Source organism: Lonchura striata, chromosome 2 (genome assembly GCF_046129695.1).
Source record: "Lonchura striata isolate bLonStr1 chromosome 2, bLonStr1.mat, whole genome shotgun sequence".
Taxonomy (NCBI): Eukaryota; Metazoa; Chordata; class Aves; order Passeriformes; family Estrildidae; genus Lonchura; species Lonchura striata.
This window is the reverse complement of record NC_134604.1, coordinates 638,620-653,557: the sequence shown is the minus strand read 5'-3', so window position 1 is coordinate 653,557 and position 14,938 is coordinate 638,620. Positions and strand designations below refer to the sequence as shown.

General features: G+C 43.7%; 1 protein-coding gene across 1 annotated transcript in view; it reads left to right on the top strand.

Moving 5' to 3' along the window:
* Window positions 1–14,938, top strand: part of IMPG2 (interphotoreceptor matrix proteoglycan 2) — a 42,606-nt gene that overhangs the window by 6,267 nt on the left and 21,401 nt on the right. The window contains 3 exon segments of the mRNA XM_077790470.1: window positions 4,528–4,694; window positions 8,187–8,218; window positions 8,317–8,344. Coding sequence (XP_077646596.1) covers window positions 4,528–4,694; window positions 8,187–8,218; window positions 8,317–8,344 — 227 coding nt within the window.

The following is a 14,938-nucleotide window of genomic DNA, read 5'->3' as shown; positions in this document are numbered from 1 at the left end:
ATTGGAATTGCCTTATGACATGTCTGGCTTTCTGAAGCAGCCTTGGGAACCTGATTTGGCCTTTAAAGGTTAAGACATTGCTTCCTTCAAGTACCTGTGACACTTGGCTCAGTAAAGCTTGGACAAGGGCATGGACCAGATGTGCCCATCTTTCATTTTTTCCTATACCCTTTCATGTTGAAGATGATTATCTCAGTGATGAGTTAAGTGACTTCTAACTTTTGAGGCTTTCAGGATGGAGTACATGGAAAATGTAGTATATGCATGCGAAATATACTTTGGAGACAAACTGCAAGCAAGCTGTGTGATTTGCATTCTTGGTTTGAATTCTGGTTTATTGTGCCAGTCAGTTCCATGTCTTCAGCATAACTATTCCTTTTCCTGTAGTCAGCTGGACCTGATCACAGCACTTGTAGCAGGGAGCTTCTCTTCTCATAAGCCTTCATTCTTTTTTTAACATTTGAATTCTTTGCAGGAAAATTGCAAGGTAGCTGAGAGGTCAATAACTTAAGAATACAAGTTATTTATTACTGCAGCCATGGAATGAGCAAAACAATTTTCCAGGGGAGCTCACCTTCCCACTCATGTGCAGCTTCAAGACTCTTAGCTCACTGCCTTAAAAGATTGATCTCGATTTTATGATGCTTTTAATCAGTATTGCTTGCTGGGGATTAGAAGCCTCACCACAAATCCTGTCTCCTCCAGGGCCTGGTGTGGCTAATGCTGTCCCACATATCCGTGCCCCTGGGCAGGCTGGTGGCAGTTTGGAGTGAGATCCAGGCATGGAGAGCAGCTCTGCACATGGCCCGAGGCTGGGCTGCTCTTAGCTGGCAGTGGTGGTGCTGCTGGCTCTGCTCAGCAGCTCCTGATGCTGGCAGGACTCCCTGCTCTGCTGTTTTATTCTAAGAGTTTTGTAGCTAGTCTTTGAAAACTAAATCCTGCCCAGCAGCTTCAATCATAACCCTGAATAATTATTTATTATATGCTCATGACAATTTATTATAAGCTCTCATGCAGCAATTTCCCCCCCATTCTCTCTCTCCTTTAAATGTTTTATATTTAAAACTCAGAGTAGCATTTCTAGTTGAAAAGCTCAGTGGTCAACATTTGGGTCCTCCTGACTCTCATTTTGTTTCATTCCTGCTTAGGTGTGAAGAAGTTACTATTTTAAATCTTAGTCAAAAGTTGTTTTATTTATTGTCAGTGTGTCTAGGTAATGTATTTGACACAGATACTGCAAGTTTCTGGAAGGACAGAAAGGAAAGGTAGTGAATTATTTGAAACAGTAAGTTATAGTTATTATCTGAAGCTTTCAATCAAATCCTGTTTAACTTTGGTTTTGTGCCTCCAAATTTTGTCTACACTCTCAGAATGCTTAAAATCTAGTTAATGGAAAACGTGTTTTTCTTTATGGGAGTTCTCCAGAATTTGAGAAACTGAAAATCCTCCCTCACAGATAGCTGAAAACCCATCACAGGATGGGCTACACCTTCGAGTTAAAAGGTCAATCACACTTTGTAGCCAATTAAATGCACAGTGAGGCTGGTGGCTTTTCAGTTCCCTGGGTGACCATGTCAGGTCAAGATGAGAACTGGCTCCCTGTTGATGTTCCTGAAGGAGAGGGGGAAGATTAAATCTCGCTTGTCTCTTTCTTTACATGTGTGTGATTTGAACCACACTAAATAAATTGTGTTGTCCTCTCTCTGTGTGTGAAATGGCAACTCTCTTTTAACTGTAAAACAATGAAAATATTTATGAGAAAGAAATAGAACAATTTTGTTTCAGTCTTTCTTCGCCGGTCCATGAATGTTCTCTGGAGCAGCCTATGGGTAAGCACATCTGAGGATGGTTCCTGTGTTGAGCCCTTACAGCCAGGATTCGTTATCCTGCAGAGCAATGCCCTGCTTTACAAACTGGCCAGCTGGGCTAAAGAAGGCAGTGACAAGGTGGACTGTGTGTCAGCAAGGTGCTGCAGGTGCCTGTGCTGGTGAGCAGCTCACCAAGGAGTGCTTTCCTGGCCAAGGCTGCCAGAAGTGTTCACAGGGCAGCTGTGGTAGATGTTTGCTTGGAGTTTTTAATCCCTCCCTGTGTGTCAGAACTCACACACTGACTGTGTGCAAGGAAGAGGATAGAGAAGGAATTTGTATTTTGTTGTCTAGCCTGTTGCTCACCTCAGTGGAAACGGCTGGAGAGGGCAAGATGTGACTCCTTTCCCACATCTCCTTTTGCAGAATAATGGCTGCATTGACAGCTTAGGTCTAATTAATAATGGGCTTGGAGCCCACAGATGGCACAAAGCCTTTGCTACTGGAATTCAGTGGGGTGTCTAATTCCAAATGAAAGGACACACAGAAAATCCTTAATCTACTGGGAGCCGATTGGAACAACTGTTTATACAGGAGCAGCTTGTATTCAGGCGGGACACTGTCTCATCACATTTATTTTAAACTTGTTTAAGAGCATTAAGGAAAACTATCTTCAATTGCTTGCAACTGGAAAGCCACTCCTTTGCCTGGTGGTGTTTGAAAACTCTAGGATTAGCCAGTGTCCCTGCAATGTGTTTGCAGGCTATTGCTGTGGCTCCAGTGGTTACTGAGTCTGCTGAGGGCTTACCCCAGGCCCAGGGAGTAATCTCATTGTAGGCTTGCTGCTCCACAGCGTGGCACGTGGAGTGAAAGGTATGGAGGCTACAAGCACCACCAACAGAAATGTAAGCACGTGGGATTCCTTAGTGTAGGCTTCTGCATTTGAAACCAGACTTCAGTCTTCTCCTGGATGCCTAACTCTTACAAGTGGATGGCAGAGAGAATATCCTGGATGTTATTCTGCTTCAGGAAGCTTGTTAGTACTCTGGCAGGAACCAGGAATCCCAGAGCAGGATTATGGCTCACTGCCCCAGCTTTGTGCAGAGGTCAGATGGAAATGTGGTCTCTGCCTCAGCGGGTTTACAATGTGGGGGGAATGGGAGGTGGTGCATGGATGTTTGTCAATTTGCCTATTTGTTTCCGATTAATAGAGACGCATTCACTGATTGCAAACATGGACAATACTTACCAGATTAGTGTGTTTTACAGACAAAGTTAACTGCCTAGATGCTGAAGGGGTGCTAGAACAGTAATATACTACTGACAGTTAAAAATGCAGAGTTTGGGGACTTTATTGTTCTCTGGTCCTGCATACCATGTGAGCTACAATGCTAATCTCCATGTCATAAACCTGGGAGTGTGCCATGGAAATGAGAAATGTCTTTGTGTCTGTAGAGTTCCACAACACAGAAATGGTCTCAGCTGCTCTCATAAATTAAAATTGAAGGTGAAGAAAAGAACTTTTTCTGCATGGTGCCATCCAGTGCAGTAGTCAGCTCAGCTTTAAGGGTGGTGCTGCATAGGAAATAGTTCCTTAAGGTTGCTGTGGTAAAGCTTTTGCATTTAAGAGAAATGTCCATCTCTTGGTTGAATAATAATATTTCCATATGTGATCTATGTGTTAAGTTTTACATGGGTACATTTCAACTACGGAATTTGGAAAACAAAGCACAGGGAAGAAATAACAGCAAGGAACTGGGTTTGGCAGCCCAGAGCTAATTTTAAAGCTGATTGAAGACAATGGATTTCTGGAGATAGATTTAGTCTCCTGTAAGGGCTTGCTTGTGGTGTCAGGACTTTCCCAGAATGGAAAGCATTTCTCTGCTGAACTGTCTAATAAGTGAAATCAGATTAAGGCAAAAAAACAGGTTTGTATGCTACTCCTCCAGGATGGCATTTGGTACAAATGATTTTGAGAGTTCACCTTTTAATGTTGGTCTTTTCCAGGACACAACAAAAATCCTATAAATCTTTCTCTCTTTGAGTTATCCTGGGTCACTGAGTGATTGCTTGAGCATCACGTGACTGGCAAAAAGAGCATCTGCAAGGCTGGGAGATTAAAGTAGGCAGTGTAGGATATGACATTAAACCTTAATTCTCAGGCTGACTCTTCAGAACTGTCCAGTTCTTTCTCAGTGAACATGCACAGCACAGTTAGTTTGACTTATTTAGCAGCATATTCTTTTGTCATCATCCTGCCTTGTTCTTTGAATTATGAATGCCGTTGTAATTTCTGAAATGTATTTTAAATTCTGTGTGAAAGTGATTCTGAAGGAATTGTTACTGACTGAGCTTACTAGACTTTGATCAGTGCCACCATCTTTCTTACAACTTAAGCTCCACATCTACTTCCTATGAGGGCACTTGCCATGGTATTTTGGTTTTCTAGGTTTTCTAAAAATTTAATTCATCGATCAAATGGCAGTTTGGCTCAGTGGAAATACTGTTGTTCAGGGAGAGAGGCAGTATGAGTGTGAATGATCCACCATATCTTCATTGCAGTCGCTTCAATGCTTTCCCCAATTCCATGGAGATGTCAGGTTGCTGTTTTCTGTATTAAACGTCCTGCCAAGCTTACAGCACTGGGCCAGCAACAGCCTGGCTGCTTGTGCCACAGAAACAGCCCTGCTGTGCTAACACCAGCCCTTTCTCGTGCCCTCAGTGTGCCAGGAAGCAGTCTGGGAGGTCTTCAAGACGTTCTGGGACAGGCTGCCGGAGCGCGAGGAGTACAACAGCTGGCTGGGGCTGTGCGAGGAGGGCACGATGAGCATCTTCCAAATGGGCACCAACTTCAGCCAGTCCCAGGAGCACCGGAGCCTCATCCTGAAGGTGGGTACAGCAGCTCCTGGGGAGCTCTCGTGGGCAGGGACATCGTGTCCCACTGCCTGGGGAGCTCTTGTGGGCAAGGGATTGTGTCCCACTGCCTGGGGAGCTCTTGTGGCCAGGAACATCGTGTCCCACTGCCTGGGGAACTCTCGTGGGCAAGGGATTGTGTCCCACTGCAATGAGCACCTGCAGCAGCTGCTGGGGTGATCTCATGTGCAGCACAACTTCTGCTGTTCGTAAGGGAATTTTCAGCTGGCATACGGGACTCTCTCCTGAGTCCATAGCAAAAAGCAGCTGAAAGCCTGATCCTGCAGGGCTTTCAGTGTAAAGTTCTGTCTGCATCCTGTATTTCCAAAGCGGGCGTGTAATACATGTAATAATTGCAATTTCCCCAGATTTCAGTCAAATGTCAGAAAATCAAGTTGTAAGGAGTTGCTGTTCCTTACAGGTCTGATGACAGTCTGCAATGACAAGAGATGTTGAGAACAGCTGTTGTGAGAAATGAAGCCTTACAGGACCCCATGCAGAGTAACCTGTTGGGCAGATGCTCAGCCACTCCTGCCCAGGGCTCCTGTACAACCCCACATCTTTAACAAAGTGTGTCTGACAGTGTTGGGCAGTTGTTGCCCTGTGCAACAGGGCACAGCTCCTCTTATCCTGTTCTTGGGACAACAGGAACTAGGTTATGAATCCTTTCTGAAGGAAGAAGGTCTGTGAGAGTTTTTTTTGGTTGCTGGTGGGAGGAAAATTTGTGCTCTGCCCACTGTGGTGGGTCTGAGAGCCAAGAGTTAATTAAGCTGAGATTTAGCGTGGAAAGGAGTTTGTGGTAGAGCTTTCCCTGAGGTTCAAAAGGCAGACAATTTCCCCAGGAATCCCCAAAACTGTGATGGGAGGTGCTAACCTACTGAAAGGCACCTTGAAGAGTTCCCAGGACAAGGCACACGCCCTGCAGGGTGTTGGCTCAGCAGTGCTTTTGTGCATTGACTTTGCAGCCCATGGGCAGCTCCATCTGCATCACTGCCTCTGCAGCACAAACTGCTCAGTGCCAGATGAGGGTAAGAGGGGACAAGGCAACCCTGCCTGAGGATGCCTGGAGCACCTCCTTAGCATGATGGAAGGGCTACTTAGCAATGTGAAAGGAGTGATTTTGCCTGAAGTCTGAGAGCCATATTCAAAGGTGGGATGTGGCATCCCAATTATATGAATTATTTGTAACCACTTACTCCCAGTGCTGTTTGAATACTTCACAGGGGCAGATTATTTGGTATTCCTCAGGTTCCTGTGGAGATCTCTTCTGCTGTCTCTCCTCTTCCCCTGTTCTGTGACTTTCCTGGCTTACCACTGTCCTTCTCTGTTTAATTAAAGGTCCTAACCACTCTTTCCAGTCCTTTGCATAGAACACCTCCTTTAGTTTCTTCTAGATCTGGAAAAAAGCAGATTTTATCTGCTCTTTCACATCCCCCATCCCCCTCTATCCATGCAAAAAACAATTTTTCAGTTGCCCTCCTTTCAGCCATAGTGTCAGACTTCCTGCAGCCCTTTTCTTATCCATGCACTTACTGTTCTCTTACTGATTTTCATTGCATTACAAGTCTTGGCCCCCTCTGGTTTAAAAAGAAAACCCCTCCACCTTTGCCATGTGTGTCTCTAGTTTCATTTCAAGTGGCACGTAGCTGAAACAATGCCTGTTCCACTAAGCTGCTCCTACTATTTCTCCTCTAGCTCACTGCAGATGTATTTTTAGCTAACCTGTCAGGGGTGTGCTTCAGAGCACTGCTCCCTGTTCTGCCTTTCTCTGCAGCTTCAGTTCTGGACATTTCCTCCCTTTCCTGGAATAATCCCCAGTGCTGTGCCCTTGCCTCTGTGGCAGCATGGCTCTGCCATGCCCCGTGGTGGGAAATGAGCACTGGCAGGTGGAGAATCATTTCTGGTATCACTCTCCTGTTGTAAATGATGTGTATAGGTGGATTAAAACAAATATGCTTTGTATAATACTGCACAGATGGGATTAACTAATATGGGATTATTTCAGATCTCCTTGACATTTCCTTTGCCTTTTTCTCGTGCCTGGGATTACCCCCAGGATATTTTGTCTTCTGTGCATAACGACAGTCTCTTAGGATCAGGCAAGAATATTGTATATAATTGCTTTTCTGCAGCATCCTGAGTTGACAGAAGCTCATCTGGTTGGTACTACATGTGATTTGCTGTGTTGTTGCAGCCTGTGTTTAATGTATTGCTATTAATCCATGATAACTTTTAATTACATAAAATAACTGTTTAGAAAGGTGAGCACTAAAGCAACGGACACAAAAGTCAGCTCCCAGCATCAGGAGCATTGGTATAATAATGTCAGGAAGGTCTCACTTCAAGAGAACTCATTTTGTACAAGCACTTGCCAGAGATCTTAGTGAGTAAAAGCTCCCCTCAGCTTTAGTGTGGCTGCTGCTGTTGTGGAGGATTATTTGTAGATCACTTCAAGTATTGAAAGTGCAAACATTAAATAATCTTTGCAGTCTGTGTGCAATAGGTAAATGTCCAACTCTGTCTTAATGAAGGAACTGAATCAGAGAAGTGAGGTGTTTTGGCAAAGGCTGTTCTGTCCTAAATGATTAAACAAGCCAAAATTAGAACTCTAGAGATCTTGCCTTCTAATTAGGGGGAAAAGTGATGTTTGCCATGGAGTTCAAATATGTCATTGCTTGCCCCCACCCCAGCCTGGAAAGCAAATTAAACTGCCCAATAAGCAGTCCACCAAACAATCCTTTTTTGACCCTCTAAAGCAGAGGAGTAGGAATTTTGTGGATTAATTCTCTGTAAGTATTTGATATTCTCTTTACATTGGTACAGCAGCAGGATACAGCATTATTTCTCAACAGATCCCATTATTTCTCAGGACTTCCTTCAGTTCTTGTGGTGTTCCTCACAGAAGCATCTCTGACTCACCTCTAGAACTAATGGCACTAATACTTTGAGAATTGTGATGAAAAAAATATGAACTGTGTAGCCTACACCACTACAGGAAAAAACATCATTCCTGCCACTTGTACAACTGTGAGCAAAGTCATCAGATTAACCCTGCTTGTGGTACTTTAAGCTGTGGTTTTACTTTCAAAAGATGGTTTTCAATCTGCAGGCAATTAGCAGAAGTAATACTGAATTTCTGAAGACTGCTTGCTTAAGAGGTTCTTATTGTTGGCGTCCTCTAATGTGGGAGAATGTTGTACCTGCAGAACACTTTAGGAAATGGAGAGCACCTCTGACAAACCTAATGCTCTTTACACTATCTGATGTCGAGTTTCAGTTGTATTTTGGAAATGTCAGACATATTTCCTTTTCAGCAGGGACTTTGTTAATAAATTTTGAACTTAAATGACGGTACAGAGAAAAGAGTTATTTCAGCATGCAGAAGGAAATAAAGTGGTATAAACTGCACTTCAATTTATTTCAATTTATATTACTCAAATATATTTAGGATTTGTTTTTGTTTTCCAGAAACTGGCCTACACCAAGGAAGCAATGGGCAGGTGGGTATCTGTGCTCTCCTTGTATTTTATTGTCTCTGGAGATAACAAGAGGCCTGAGCTGTGACATTTCGTAACCTTTTCTCTCTTTTTCTTGTCAGTTCCTGTGCTGACTGGTCGTGTGGGTAAGTAATTCTCCTTTTCTGAAGGCTAGTGGTCATTTCCCTGGTTCTTGCTGCTGCTGGCACCGATTGGTGCGCTGGGGATGAACAAAATTCACCTTAGTGCAAAAGGACCCACAGGAAAGTGTGGTGGAGAAATCTGGTGGTTCTTGCACGTGAACCTCTGTCCTGGTGTGGTTGGCATGCTCAGAATGGCTCAGCCACCCTGAGGCTTGTGCTTGTGCTTAAGTGTGTCCTCACCTTGGTGGCTGCCAGGCACAGCCACGGGCTATTCACCGGGAGAGGCTTAGTGGGGGAAATCTGTTCTGGGAAAGAGGTGTCCACAGTCACTCGTGTCAGTGTTCTGCTCGTCTTGAAAATCTCTCCCAAGGGCTCTCAGGTAGTCCTGGTCATCATTACAAAACCAAAAAGGAATACTTTGAAATGCTGTTTTGAAAGACTTTCAAGTGATGTGTTCTATAAACAGTTACAAGGGAACTGGCTGTTTGTGCTCCTCATGCTTTTAAAAAGGCAATAAAACCAAAAACTAATTTGTGGCATCTTTGTAGCAAAACAAACCTGAACTTGTCCTGTTATTTTCATGTCTTTTATTGGACTGAAAAAAAGTTCAAATTATTATTGCTACATTGCTCCTCAGAACTTAATGTGAGCTGTTATTTGTAGGGTAATTCAAGCCCAAACAATCTGGTGCTGAACTCCTCTGAAAAATTGGCAGGATCAATTCTCTGCTTTACAGGCCACATAAAGCTATGCTAAATATGAGTAATTAAAATACCAGGAAGAGTAATTATTCAACAGACTTCTTAGAAAAGCCCCCAGCTTCTCAAATTTGGTGTCCTCCTAGTGATTTCATAAGCTGTGACTTGAGTAGATTGATACAACTCATATAATCCTACATAGATGCCACTGTGGTGTCTCTAGCTGGAAAAAGCTGACTTCACCTGGTTAAATGCTGGGATAGTTTTAGGTAGCCCACAGAAAGGTGCCTTGTGCTCTTGTGTTTAGTTTCTGGAACAGCTCCAGCCCAGCATTACTGCAGGTGGAAGTTTGTTCCTGTGAGGTTTGCAGCCTGCATTCACAGGCTGAATGCTCACTACCCTGCCTTTTCAGGAACTGAGGATTGAGCTAAGGACCACCAAGGAGAAAGCCTCAAAAGGAAAAGCAATATATGGGTCACAATCCACGTGTGTGCAGAGCAGCACAGTGCACGTTGTAGAGTTTTTGCCCCAGCTGGGAGTGTCAGAGCACTACATCAGCTGAAGACTTTTACTGATTTATTCAGTAAGCCACTGGCATTTCACACAATGAAATCTGTCTCAAGATTAGAGTCTGTCTCTTGACAGTGGGACAGTTCTGTCTAATTCCTGTGGGATCAAAAGCCAGACCTTGAGAACCAGCTGCAAGCAAGGAAGTAGCACAGAACTGTTGCAGCAGAAAACAAGAATTTTATGTCACAGCCTTGCTGGAGTGCTGTATGCACAACAGCTACTGAGGAAAAGATAAAGAGGACATGATAGCTGAAAAGGAGGAATATAACACACTACCTGTTCACTCCTTCAGGAGCATTTTTTAATGTAAAATGAAATTTGTAGAGGTACGTGCCCTTTCTGGTGGTACTTGCTGATTCTAACCTCACTGAAATTAGTTGCAGTAAACCTTGTTCAGACCTCCTGTGTTCTGTCCATGTTCTCTGCCTTGGCAAATCTGAAATCCATATTTTATCAGCAGTGGTAGCAATGGATGGTGATGTATCAATTTGGCTTTTGTACTATTTATCTAAATGTGCTTCATGAAAGAGTGTTTGTCTTCCATGCTGGGATAAATTCATCAGTTCAGCAGTTCTGCCTGCAGGGACATGGAAACATACCTGAGCTTCTTTACTGCTTGCATGTGCACTTGGCAGTGATATTCGTCATTTCTTACATTTTTTTATCATCTGCACAGCTTTACCACATGTGAAGAGTTCCACACTGTTCCTTTTCAGTTCTCTATTTTCTTTTGTGCTTCCTACTGTCTGGTAGGAAATATTAAAGGTTTGTCCTGTTTTAATTAGAACCATGAGAGATTAAAATCCAAGAACTACCTAAATGAAAATTAAGATAAATGCATGTAAATTTTAAGACAATCTGAATACAAGCCTTTGTCTTGCATTTAAGTGTAAAAATACTGAAGCTGCTTGCTAGTTAGTTCAAAGTTGTGTAATTTAAATATTTAAAAATGAGAAAATCAGTCAATAAATTTTTCTCCCCTTTGTGCAATGTGATAATTGAAGTAATATTGTTCAAGAAAAAGAAATGCTTGACATAGCCAGCTATTAGAACATTCAAATTGACCAACCATCTTATAAATAATGGATAACCTGGTAGATGTCCAGAAGATGTATTACAGATCTGAAGATGTTACTTTCTTCAACTACAGAGTTGGGTTTGTCGTAAACCTTGAGGTAGAGAAAAATCGAAGGAACACCTTCCTCCTTGACGGGGAGCTGTGAAATGGTGTCAGTGGTGGCCCTTTGGCAGGCCCAGAGCAGTTTCTGCTCGGTCCCCAGTGTGGCTGCACACCAAGAGCTGGTGTGGCCCGTGGGTCAGTGGAGCTGGAGCTGCTTTGGTGGGCTGGAACTTGTCATCTCCTCTCCTGCCGTGGCCGGCGTCCCACGAGGAGGGGGATGTAGCTGTGTTTGTGAGCTGGGATTGCTGTTCCTGTTGGAACTCAGAATGTCTCTCAGACATTTTTAGAGGTTCCAGGCCTTGGTCAGAAGCATTTGAGACCCTGGCAGGCAGCTGCAAACAGCTGTGATTTTGAGTTTGAGCCATGGAATGAGTTACCAACTTTGGAGGTGGAACAAGCAGTCACAAAGGGTTAGATAGGATAGTAAAAGTAGTTACAAAACAGAGGGGAAATTTTTTTAGTATTGTACAGGAGGGTTTTAACACTTGTACGGGGGGGGGGGTTTACTTTGTCCATGGGGGTCAGAAGTTCTAAGATGGAGGAAAGTGGGCTGATCCTGTTCTTCCTCCTTCTTCCTTGCCTCCATGTTCTTGGTGATGTTGGCACTCACAGATTGGTTTAGAGTAGAAAAGCACTTTGTAATATAGGTAGTAGGTATTGGGGGAAAACTATAAACATGTAATACGTAATATATCATATAAAAGATAGCAGCAGCCCTGGGCGGGGGGAGAAGAAGAAGACACAGACAGAGAGGATGTCAGGGGGTGTGTGTGTGCCTCTGCCTGAGCTGTGAGCAAACCACGGCAGCCAGAGAAGAAAATCTTTTAGGTAACTCACAATAAACTGCCTTGAGACTGAACAGCAAGAGTCTGAGCAGTTTTTCTTTGGAATCATGGGTTGGAGGAGGAATTTCACCACCACATGGGACCCCAGAGCAAGGCTGGGGTTCTCACAGTTCCCACGTGTTCAGGCTGCCCATGAGCTCTGTTTGCTTTGGATCAGCTCCCAGCCCTTTGGATCTCGTCCCTGGGTGCTGGTGTCTGACAGGGCTGGGTGACCTGAGCCCACTTTGTGTTTCTGCGGGGAAACACCACGCAGTGTTTGTTCTGGTGCTTGCACATCTGCCTGTCTGTGCTCCTTCCTGCTCCCCGTACCTACGTGTATGTTTTTATATTTTGCTTACTGCTCAGCCCAGATGACCCAGGGAATCACTCGTGCAGGTATGAAATTGCATTTCGTATGTCTGTGTCAAATTCACAATAAACTCTTCTTTATTGTGAATACAGTCCCTCTACCTGGAGTGGCTTGCTTGTGTAGGTAGAATTAAAAATCAAGTGTGGGTCCTGGATTAATCCTGAAGAAAAACCATAAAAAATCTTGTGTGTTTTAAGTGGTGCAAACAAGCACAAAATTGAACCTGTGTTTACCTTGAAAAGTGATGTGTTCAGGCATTTCAGTATATGCCATGTGCATTTTGAGTGACTTCCTTAGAGATGCCTAGTACAATTGATGAGTTTTTAGGTGATCAATAAAGTAGGCATTTGAAAAATGTTAAGGGGAATTAGAAGGCAAAAGGAAGGCAAGCCTCATCTTTCTAGTAAAGTAATGAAAAATCAATATTGTGCAAAAAGTGAGCCTGGTTACAGCATAGTGTCCTTAAAACTGTATTTTCATCCTCTTGGAAAAAGTTGTAGCTGATCATTTGACCAAATTTGGTGTTTGACTGGTTTAGTTAAATTTATTAGGGGTTTAGTAGGTGATGTTCAAGTGCTTGCTTTTTAATTTTCAGCCAGCTGTGCACTGGAATTCTGTCAGAAAATTTGGTAGCTCCTGAGAGCTTGTATTTAAAAGCCCCTCAGTGCCAGGAAGAATATATTACCTGGCCTTGACAAAGAGTGTGCTCTGCTGTTTCCTGAGGAGCTGGGTTGGTTACACAGTCTTGGGCTGTGGTTGTCACCGTGGCTAAAGCAGTGCCTAAGGTGATGCTCGTGACAGAAGTGCCCTGTTGGAGAGCTGCCATTTGTAGGGGTCAGTGGCAGAGAAAGTCCTCTTGGACTTTTTAAACTCGGAGAATTCACTTTTACATGTCTGTGACCAGTAATCTGATCTTGAAGTAGAAATTGAGAAACATATTAGGGCTTTCCATTTGTAAACGGCTCCTGTTTTGAAAGTGTGATTTATGCCACAGCATTTTGTGTGGGGCTCCTTGTGTACTTTGAGGGTTTTTCTTTTAAAAACTCAAGCAGTTTCGTTCAGGGGCTCCTGCCTGGGTGGGTCTGGGCTGCCCCGAGGTGGCTCTGACAGGCAGGGCTGAGTCCTACCCTGGTGGCAGTGACAGCTCAGGGAAATTCTGGGTGAAAAAGGGCAGAAACTTGGTACAGGGAGAGGCAGAAGGAGAAAAAACATGGGAAACAGCTGTGTGGGGAATGCCAAGGCTAAAGGCACCACGCCATGGCAAATCATGTGTTCCCTGCAGCTGAGGGAGGACTCAGACTGGAGCAGGCAGAACTCCCCTGGAGGAGCTGCTGCCCCTGCAGGGTGTGCACTGGGCACGGGAGTCCAGAGTGAAGCTGAGCCTGGAAAGGGTGAAGAAGAAGTGGTGTGTTGATATTAGTCTGCTCCTCATTACCCAAATGTACTCAAACATGCAGGAAATTAGTTTTTCCTAAGCTGAGTCTGATTTTCCCATGGAAGTAATTGGGGAGTGATCTTCCTGGCTTTATTTCAACCAAGAAACTTTTCATCCTATTTTCTCCCTGTCTTACGGAGATGAAGGCAATGAGAGAGTGGCTGGGTGGGTGTTTGGCCCTTGGCCAAGGCTAACCCACCCCAGAGCTGGGTGCTCAGTTGGTCAAATAGCAATTTTGGTCCTTTTGAGATGGCCTTAGTTGCAGCACGAGTGTGCACAAGGCTGGCAGGGACAAGGTGGGATGCAGGGGTGACCTGTGGGGCAGGAGCTGGAGGTCAGGAGTGCCTGGAGGCCCCTCAGAGGATGCTGGGCACCGACCTGTGGCCACCTGGATCCAGCCCCATGAGCCTCAGGATGGGGTCAAGGCTTCCCACAGCAAATCACGTATTTTGTTGACCTCTTCTTTAGCAAAGGGGTGATACAAGACTCAGCTAATGGCTAGTTATAGGTTTGAACAGACCAGAACATTAAAAATCCTGTGGCAGAGCTTTTACTATTCATCACTTTGCTTTGGTTGAGTTTTATTCTGACCCTAGTTACACTGAATAGTTTGTAAGAAGTAAAATCCCAAACTGGTTCACCTCTACTGAAAAGTAGAGTCATTACTGCTTCTGAACCTTAAACATGATGCACTAAAATGCTCTGATGCTGTTATTTGGTGACACTCTGTTACAGATGTAATATGCTTCCTATTGAAACTGGAAAAAGAGGCATCTTGAAGTTACGTGAACTTAATTGGGAAATGTTTCATCAGACCAATTAATAATTAAGAAATAGTTTTTATTGCAGTTCTAAGATGACAAATGAGTAAATAAACTAAATCCCTCCAAAACATAACCAGCATCCTCAAGAAAATACCCTTAAGAGAGGCTATCTTGTCTAAATGACGCTTTTTAGTAAAATGATTTACTGAGCTTGTCAAAGATTTGGCAAACTCAAAAGCAGTCTTGCACTGTGCTGGCTGAAAACAGGTACCAGTGTCCATGAGATGGAAGCAGGCAGAACTACACTTCAAAGCTTGTATGGAATTTATTGATTTTACTTGTACAAGAAAATACATGATGTTACTGTTTAAACTCTTGAATAAGTATTTTCTGATTTGTTCCTGTGGAAGTTTTTATATTTTGTTAATTTTTTAGAATCGTTGTGAAGATCTCACCCTGTCAGTTTAACATTCCCTGAATTATGTTTTGGTATAGTTAATTATTTTGTGGAGGTTTGACTGTGCCTCCTGGGAAAACATGGGTGAAAAGATTCTTGACTTAAATAGAAAGTTCATCAGGTTTGCCTTCAGGTCTGTTTATTGGCACATAAGCCTAATGTGTCTGTGAGGGGCAGAAAGTGTTCTAGACATTACCTCAGGGACCCTGTGGTCTCTGGGCATGTGCTGCTGCTCTGCTGTCTGTGGAATGGACCTGTGAGTCTGGCTGGTGCTGGAAGCCTTTTTTGGGTAATACAAAGACT